The sequence below is a fragment of the Osmia bicornis genome, chromosome 14 (genome assembly GCF_907164935.1).
Source record: "Osmia bicornis bicornis chromosome 14, iOsmBic2.1, whole genome shotgun sequence".
Lineage (NCBI taxonomy): Eukaryota > Metazoa > Arthropoda > Insecta > Hymenoptera > Megachilidae > Osmia > Osmia bicornis.
In genome coordinates, this window is record NC_060229.1 from 2,895,650 (window position 1) to 2,905,263 (window position 9,614).

At 48.2% G+C, this 9,614-nt stretch overlaps 1 protein-coding gene across 1 annotated transcript; it reads left to right on the top strand.

Annotated features, from left to right (window-relative positions):
- Nucleotides 1–2,138: 2,138 nt before the first annotated feature.
- Nucleotides 2,139–5,548, top strand: LOC114878983 (protein escargot-like). The gene is made up of 2 exons (XM_029193421.2): nucleotides 2,139–2,732; nucleotides 2,864–5,548. Exons 1-2 carry the CDS (start codon nucleotides 2,612–2,614, stop codon nucleotides 4,252–4,254), a joined length of 1,512 nt encoding a protein of 503 aa, XP_029049254.1. The 5' UTR covers nucleotides 2,139–2,611; the 3' UTR covers nucleotides 4,255–5,548.
- The last annotated feature ends 4,066 nt before the right edge of the window (nucleotides 5,549–9,614 follow it).

Consider the following 9,614-nt stretch of genomic DNA (forward strand, 5'->3'; position numbering starts at 1 on the left):
AAGACGGTATAAAAATATAGATCATAAAAAGTGAAAGTGCTAAGCAAAAGAGAAACTAAAGTTCCTCACTCTTTACAGACGGACTGAAATATAATACAATCATGAAATGGAAAAAAATAAACTCGTAAACACCGTTTCTCACTCTCCTCAGATTCCCTTGAATCATCGCTCGTACTCGGTGTTACATTTCCCGCTGAATCTGCATCTGCAGAAAGATGCAAGCGCCTCGAAAGCTAAACGATATTAGTTTTTTGAATTATCATAAGTTCGATTCAAGTAAAAAAATCAAGCTGAGAAACGGTGTCTCCTTTATTACGAAACAATTCGTAGGAACGATCGGCTGGCGTGCAGGCAGGTAACTAACCCGAAGAATAAAGCGTTACGAGAACGAGCTGTTTACGACGGCAAGTACAAGGGTCCTTCGTCAAAAATCCTGATACCGGTCTCGGGCCGCGTTCTTATCGTTTCTCAATCGGTCGATTCGAACGATCCCGTCGAGCTGTGATAACCTGATTTAGCGCCGGTGACACATCGTCGAACGAAACGGAAAATCGATCGAGCGGAATGCTCGAGTGTTCCTTTGTCTCGTAAATTCAACGACTAATCCACGTGTCGTAGATCATAGCGTTTCTCTTCGAACCGAGTATACACTGTACAATTCGAACGAAATAATTTCACGATCGCGGCGAGTACGTTGATTTACCTTTTACGACGGGTCATCGACGATCGGTAGACAATAAAGACCCTTCGGACATGGCCGGGTAATTCTACCGAGGGTGCAATCGACCGGAGACTTCAATGCGTGGTCGAAGAGTATCGTGTAAAGCGAAAGAAGATAAAGAGTTCTATAAATTTACTAATTAACGTCACCTTCAGAGTAACATCGTTTCACGGCGTTTCTCCGCTCCATTTACGAGAAATCAGAAAACCGCTATCGTCTGGCCGATCTCTCCAGCGAGAGGTCACGTGGCGGGATCATTAACGGGGCATGCATCTCCGTGTTGCTCGCCCCCTCTTCCGGCAAAAATGCCGGCCAAAGTTCGTGAATCCTGCTGTTCTAGGGGGGAGGGGTGTACGCGCACACAATCGCAGTCTCCCTCGTCTTCTTACGCACGTGCGTGTGTGGGTTCCAGCACGCGTGGGCGATGCTGTGGCACGCGACACGACCGTTACGTTCGAAACCGTAGGCTTGCGGGGCAAGGCGGGGGTTCCACGGAAAGAGGGGCAGGCGAGAAAGGAACGAGGGGTGAAATTCAGAAGGGGAACCGGGCGGATTGCAGCTCGCACACGAACGCGCTCCTACTCGTCGGTGCGCACGTGAAAAGGCGGCTGGACGTGTAGAAAAAACGGTGCAGCAGCCAATGCGACACTCGAGAGCGTGTACACGCGAGTAAGGAACAGGCTAGAACCGAGGGAGGGAGAGAAAGAGAGAGGAAGAGAGAAGATTCAGGTAGACCGAACGGAAATTCGAATAGAAAAATTGCGATGGCAAGAGGGGAAACGTCGCATCGGAGTGTAAGTGCAGGCGGAACAGAGACGGAAACGTGTTCGCGCTCGAATCGACGGTGTATGTGCACCGACGACAGAGCAGAGGTGACGGGTCGTTGGGCCAGGTCTCGAACAGTGAGGGGTGGCAACGCGAACCAGGAGGAAGGAGGAGGGTGAACTTTACGTAGGGGCCCAGCATCTGCTCCGTACAACAACGCAACGCACGGTGTAACAGCGCGGGAACAGAGAAGGAGGAGAACAAGCGAGATCGTTCTAAAGAGAAGGAGAGAATGTTCGAAAAAGGGGAAAGAGGCGAAAAAAGGGGAAAGAAAAGGAGAGAGGGAGAGAGAAGGTAGCGCAGGAACGGAGCGCAGCAGGACAATCGCGTCGCACTCACGAACAACATCCTGCACCTCCTGTTGTTGCATACGAGAGTGGTGGGGACACGCGAGCCGGCGGAACAGATGCTTGCGTTCTCATTGGACGATGGCCCGTGACCGGGCGTCCCCTATTGGCGGGCAGCGCGGGGCCCACGGGCCTGCATTGGTCGGGCAGCACGTGCGGGCCACCTGCACCTGGCCGGTGGGGTGAGCTGTTATAAAAGGACTTGGCGCACCCCCCTGCCAGTCAGAGACCGGCCTGCAGCCGAACAGTTGTCAGAGTCGTATCAGAGTATCGTACCTTCCTTCAAACATTTTCGCGTTCACCCGCCAGTCCTCTGTTTCTTTCCTCTTCCTCTTCTACTGTTGCTCGTTTAACCCTGGTGCCGGTCGGACAGTCGGTTCAGTTCAGTCTCGACGAGCGCACAGTGAGGATCGAGACGATTTTTTTCTTCATCGAAGGATTTTTTTTTCTCCGAGTGCTCGTAAAACGACGAGAAAGTGAACGAGAAGGACTATTTTGTTCGTCCACATGTGTGACGCAGTGCAGTGACAACATCCCTTAGGATTATCTTGACAGTTTTGTTGTTCCTCGCGCACGAGGGAACTGAATATTGTGGTCAGTGTGAACACGAGAACAATTGGATTAAAATCGCGGTGTTGCGCCTTCGCGGTGTCCAGTACCTGCGAAGAGCCGACTCGGATCTTTCCAACTGTGAAATTGTCAAGGAAAAATCGCTAAGATGCTGGTCGAAGAAGTGCCTAGAAGTTTCGTTAAGAAAAATAACAGCTACAGTCACTGTCCGCTGAAAAAGCGGCCAGTCCACGTCTTGCCTACCGAGGAAGTTCCCGAAGTGATTAAAGGTGAGTTTCGAATATTTTAATTAATTTTCCCAATCAATAACATTCCAGTCTCCGAATCCCTTTTCGTTATCCAATTTCTCGTCAGTCGAGGAACTCTCGTATAAAACGAAATTTCTTTTTCTCTTCTTCAGAGGAAATAATCGACGTCGTGATGGACGATATTCCCGAGCCCGAGAATCTCAGTACAAAACCCGAAGATCTCAGTAGAACCGCGGAACGCCATCACCATCAACAGCAACAGGAGCCGGAGCGTGCATCCAGGTCTCCTTCACCCATCGTCAAAGTCTCTCCGTCTCCACCGTTGGCACCCAGATCGACTTCCCCGCTGGTGCACCATCACGTCCACCCGGTGCACCACGTTCATCATCATCATTACCCAACGAAGGCGATCACGCCGCCGGCGGGTATCGCGCCGATTCATCCAGTGGCGAAGAAGGCTCGCGTCGAGGTGATCCAGCACGACAACTCCTCGTCGACGACCGCCGTGACGGCCACGTCGGCGCCCTTGCACTTCATGGCTAGCAAGGCACCTTTGGAACCGTTGAATCTCAACACACCCGTCGAGCCATTGGCGCACTACGCGACCCCGGCGTGGGCGCGAGCTGCGCCGCTCTATCCTCCTCACTATCTGCCCTATCCAGCGGCTTATCACCGTTATCACCACGCGGGAGCAGAGTTGTATCCGTCCTACCCGATGCCAGCGTATCCGCACTCATCCCCGGAGCATCATCCGTCAGTCTCGCCTCCGCCGCACAGTGCGCTCACTTGTCCAACGATTCAGAGACCCATCGCCAGGAGTTACTCGCACTGGGCCAGTCCCGACCATTGCGGACTATCACCGACGAGTTCCTTGGGCTCTGGCTCGCTGAGGTCGCCTCCTCCAGTCACGCCGGAGGATCTCTCTTCTCCTGGAAGCGACAGCGGAAGATCGTCCGCTGGTAGCACCTCGGTGGGCTCAACGATCGTGAACCCGAAAATCGAGAAGACCGGAGTGAACAGTGGTTCCACCGTATCTTTGTCTTCCACTTCGTCCTCGTCGTCCTCGTCGTCGTCGACGTCGCCGAGGTACCAGTGCCCGGACTGTGGAAAATCTTACTCGACGTACTCCGGACTGTCGAAACATCAACAGTTCCATTGCGCCGCGGCCGAGGGCCAGGCGAAAAAATCCTTCTCCTGCAAGTACTGCGAGAAGGTGTACGTCAGCTTAGGTGCCCTCAAGATGCACATCAGGACGCATACGCTGCCCTGCAAGTGCCATCTTTGCGGCAAAGCGTTCTCGAGGCCCTGGCTGCTCCAAGGACACATCAGGACCCACACCGGGGAGAAACCCTTCAGCTGTCAGCACTGCAATCGAGCTTTCGCTGATAGGAGTAATCTAAGGGCACATCTCCAGACCCACAGTGACGTGAAGAAGTACTCGTGCACCTCGTGCAGCAAAACCTTCAGCAGGATGTCTCTGCTGACCAAACACCAGGAGGGAGGGTGTCCAGGAGTCGCCGTCCCCATGGGCTACGCATGCTGAGGAGCCCGATGATCTACTCGAAGAAGTCCGCGACGATTTGATCGCGTCGCGTGTGTGATCGCCTGATACGTTCCTTATTACTTTGTTACGGTTCGAAGAAGAAGTGCCTTACGTTAATCGGAGTACAAACGAATAATAATAGTACTAGAAGTAGGTCCAGAAGAGATCGGTTACAGGGTTCAATTTCTCGGCCAAGTTCCCGCGAAGTGTTGTAGTTTCGAGTACCTGGCTTTCGATTAAAATTCATACCCGTTTCGTGATTGAATTTTAGACGAGATCGTTGATAGAACACCGGCGTCGAAAAACTGAACCCTTATCAATCGAACCCCCATCCGATGGTTGTGCATTTTTCTCGCGTTCGAATCGCGCCCTTCGTCCCGTTGTACATAATTCGGTGTGTGTGTGTGTGTGCGTGTGCGTGTGACAAACAGCGAGAATGACCGCGTTCCGTCTGTACTTAAAGGATATGATAGTCGATGCGTGCCCTTCGAGGATTCGATGAAGATGTTCGAGGAGAGGCAAAAAGGACGAGTCGATTTAACCGCTTGACGCGGTCCCGTGAAGCTGCCGTGCCATTTTCGTTTTCTTTTTCCTTTCCCTCTTATTTTTTTTTGTTTTCTTCCTCTTGTATTCCTTGCCATTTTACGTACACGCGACAAACTGTAATCCTTTCGTCGATTGTGTTTCATTTTCGTGTGTACCGTGCACCAAAGTGCCATTTTTTTTTTTTATTATCGTGCCCCATGCGACTGTAAATAACAACGATTAATTGTCAAGGCACGTACGAAAAACAAAGTATTATTATAAGTCGCCATAGGTGGACGGAGGTACAGAGAGAGAAAAGTATTTAAATAGATCGTCCAGTGCCTGAGTGGTTTATTTTATTTTATATTTTTTTTTTTTCTTCATCTTGGTTATTTGGAATTGAATGAATGAGAGCGAGAGAACTTAATTATTTGATTTTTTTTCCTTTGCCTTTTGCGTTTTTGTACTTTTTCTTTGCGTTTGTAAATCACTGTAAGTTACTCGAACAAACTAGTCATTGTACAATAACTATAAACGTGCGAGGAGAAATACGAGAGACTCGACGCGAGGAGGCTCCCCTCCGACTGGTCTATTTCGCGTTCCTCGCGGAGAGGTAGCTCGAAAAAAAGAGATATAATAATTAAATAGAGTCGTCACGCCCGAGTTTTATACGTGTCCGTCTAAGGAGAGAGAGAGAGAGAGTTACGGCGAAACGACTCAGGGCGAGTACCACTTTTTCTAGTTTTTGTAAAGAAATTAAACTACTATTTGAGATACAGATATCACCTATATATAGAGATATTTTATACGAAATAAATTACTTGGATTTTAAACCTTACACCAGTTTTCTATAATTCTTCGAACCTTTCCCAAAACCCTCTTTAATTTTATACAAAATTATTAAATTTGAGAATAATACCTAACAATATTCGTTTCAAAAAAAAAAAAATTAATTCAGAAAATATCAATCACTACGAAATGGAGAATGCACGTGTCGAAATTCAGAAGATTACAGATCCGATCAACGGACACCTTAAATATCGGAACGGCCTCGTTATCGCACGAACCGTGCATAACTTTCGTCGACGTGCATAATAATGCACTTTGTCTTTCGACAAACAACGAACTCGCGGGCTGTTTTATCTCTCCATCTGAGCGATCGTAGCTATTCGTCGAGGACCATCGGGGGCCCTCTGCTCGACAAAAGTAATTGTTGGTGGCCAGCCCCTGCTTCGAGACGAATCGATTCGATTCGATTTGAGTCGAGATCCGACGGACAGCCGACCTCACGGCCGCGTTTAAATGTCCAGCACGAGCGGGAAACCTTCCGGTACTCCGATTCTACCAAGGTGACAGATTTGACGCATTAATTTGTTAAACAATTTTTTTTTTTATTTAGATCTTCGAATTTTGGAATTTTACGACCTTAGATTCTTAGAATCTTAAAATGGTAAGAAGAGGAATCCACAATTTTGGGAGGACCAGATCCTGAATACAATTATTATTTAGACCTTATTTTTTTCTAACAGATTACATTATTATTTAATAATCTTCTGTAGGAACAAATGGTTTCACGTGGCACGAGCCATCGCCTTGTTTCTCCCGCAGGCTCATTCACGCGTTCATTCATAGCCGCGTTAGCAGAACGCCGGGCACAAAGGTCTTTTAGCGAGGCAAACAACATATGGCGTGCAAACGCGTGTTCAATTCATTGGCCAGCAATGGGCTACCTGCGCCGCGTATTAAATCCCACGCGCTTTTGCCACGTACTAGCGATTCAATCGACACAGCCATCGTTCGATCGGGCTTTTTGTTCGAATCCCGAGGCCCATATGGGTGTTCCGAATCGCAGATTCTCCCCTCGTCACTTGCTGTCGCTCCGTTAAATATTTGGATTCAGTTTCTCGTTAAACGCGCGTTTAATCTCGGAGTAGAAAGCAACTGGGTCGAGCGTGACCCGTGTTAGAAAGTTCGATTATGAATTCAATTATTATTAATCTAGGTGTTTTTTCATTCGTTGGATAACGGATCGATTCCATTGGGAAGATTCTTTCTAATTCTTTCAAATACCAAACGAAATCGTTTGAACGGCGTCCAACAGGCGCCAAAATCGTCGGTGAAAGTCAAAGGTGGGCGGAAGTGGCTGATCGCGCGATCATTTCGCGGTCACACGAAAATTTCGCTATATTGTAACCTGTTCGGGGAAACCAACCCGGCATCGGAACCTTTTGATCTCCGATTCATTAAGCACCGTGTGACAACGCGTCAATATCGCGTGTATGTTAGTAATCGAATTCATTTAATCATCTAACGCTTCATTTTATAGCTGTGTTGGTTGTAAAACATATTCACAGGTTATATGGATCCTTCATTCCTTTTGGAGGATTCAAACATGACATCGATACGGTCGCTTTGAATTTCTAATGGAAAGTTAATTGATATTCTGAATGTGTAAATTAAATGAAATTCAAAGCTCTCTGCTGTGGACATAAAGATGGAAATTTTAGTGTTCAGAAGAATATAATACATTACCAGCTTATTATTAACCCTTTAACTATCATCATTTTTTAAAATTTCATTTTTTAACATTGAAATTATTATACGATGAAGCAAATGCTTTTCTAGCACACGTGACGAGTTAATTCGTCGTAAGACAATTCAAGAAAAATCTAATGGACGTAGTGTATATACCTCTTTCGCGTTTAGCAGTGAAAGGGTTAAGGAAGTTCCATGCCTTCCGATCGATCGGTGCGAAACCAAGCAATGCTCCTTCTTCCGCAGAAATCTGGTCACCTCGAGTGTCCGCCGGATGACGGGCCCGATTCGACAGGAAACTTCTCGTTCACCTGGACAGGTGCTCGTTTACTTTCGAGCACGTCCCTCGGTACACGCGGTACGCACGCGTGTGTACCGTGCAAGAAAGTGTGGAAGCAAAAGCTACCTTGGCCCCTGGGCTTTTATGGCGACTGGTCCGATCGAACAGGTGCGCCTGTTGCTGGCTGTGTATACTCTCGAGTAAGAGGTACCATTATTCCGCGACGTTGTGTGAAGAGCTCGAAGTATGGCGTGCAAAGAGTCTTCCCGCTGGAAGAAAAGCGAGCGTATAAACGTAACGCGAAGCTGGCCAGTGACAAAAGCTCGTCGGCGTCGCGGGTTTGGGTTAGGGAACAGGGAGCCACGAACTTCTTTTTCTCCCTACAAAAGGAACGGGGTCGTGGCGGTCGACCTTCCTCGAAAGAAAATTCTCTTTTGCCTCGACGAGGAAGCGCAGGTCAACGACTTTGCGTTTCAAATCTCTGTTGGACATTTTTGGAGCGTTCTAAACGATTACCTCGACGATGAGCAACGGGGTAGAAATGTTCGACGAGCGTTTTCTGCCTCGATATTCGTTTGTTTCGACGCCGGTCTCCGGCTCCCGGCGCCTTTAGCGACTTTGTATTCCGTGATTTATGTTCCATAGTAGCCGCGGAAGCGTAACGCAGTCATTAATCTAATCGATCGGTAAACAACACGTGTCTTTCGATGCCGAAAGAGCGGCGGCATTTATTGATGATGTTGAAGGCAGTGCCGTACTCGTACGGGTTCCATTAAAACAGTGAATTAATTTTTATAAAAAGAAGAAAATCGTAGAAATTGTCCGGTATCATTTATCTCCTAATTGCCGCTCTTAAAATCACCTTATCGTTTCGAGGTGAATGACGATCCGAGAGGAGCGAGCAAAAAGCGCGTAGGCCAGGTTGACCCGGGGCACAAAACTGGTCCCCTGTGTTCAGCGCAACCGCCAATGAGGATCGAGGCTCTTTCATCGCTTCCCGGAAGACTCTCGTCTTCTTGCAACCCTTTACTCCGTGCTGCTACGTGTCCCATTGTGCCGGCCGAGTGGAGATCGTCGGTTCCGGCTTGGAACCAGCTGCGAGAGCGTATCTGCCCGATTCTCCGAGCGGAAAGCGTGATTCTTGATAACGCGGGGATCGTGTGCTCCGCGATTAATGTTTCATCGGATTCGAGCCCGATACGCCTGTCACCTGTGACGATCGACGAAGCGGCGAGTCATTGAAAGCGAAGAAGGGACACGCGAGATTGAAAGGAACACGGGTCAGTTTGGTTCCAATATCTCGGGGGAATGATTCATTAGACCATGGACGATCTTCGAGCGAACGGACAAAACAATCTCGGCCGCGAAGGTACGAACAACCTGTTACCCGGCCCTTCGGTCGGTCCTTAAGGCGGTGTGCACAACAGATGGTCCGCGCTCGGAGCCTGCAGATTTCACCTGCTGCCGCGCCGGACCTTTTGCTCAATTTCGTTAGATTCTTTCGGCTTGAATTTGAGTCCTGGCGATTCTTCGTGAACACAGGTAATTGTGCGAGAAACTAGATAATTTGTTATCATTTCTGAAGTCTGAGACTATCAAATTTTCGAGGGCCACCTTGATTGAAAAATTAAAATTTATTTTAGATAAAATGATCTAGCGTTGGATGAATTTTAAAATTATACCTCATTACGGAAACGACACTCAAAAAGTAGAAACATTCAGAGAGGAACGTGGGTCAGAGGAAATGGAAAAATTCTCCTTCAGTTTCCACCGATGCATCATTTTACGCTCGATTATAAGTGTGGGAAAGCCGAGTGAACTGGAGACGACACGTGCACGCCATCTTCCTTACAAATGTCCACGTATCCATCACGTTGAAACGAGCCGCGCTTCAGGGCAACGGAAAGCAATTAATTCGGACTCTGATTAATCTGTGAAAATTGCCGGCTTCACCTAGGGGTGAACTCCGGATGACTAATCCTCGCTCTGTTAGTCACTTTTTCTAACGACAGGTAACCGA

Excerpts from the sequence above, each read along its gene's own strand:
- LOC114878983 (XM_029193421.2), top strand. The coding sequence starts at position 2,612 with ATGCTGGTCGAAGAAGTGCCTAGAAGTTTCGTTAAGAAAAATAACAGC. Across the intron at positions 2,733-2,863 it reads AGTTCCCGAAGTGATTAAAG|AGGAAATAATCGACGTCGTG; the intron begins GTGAGTTTCGAA and ends TCTCTTCTTCAG.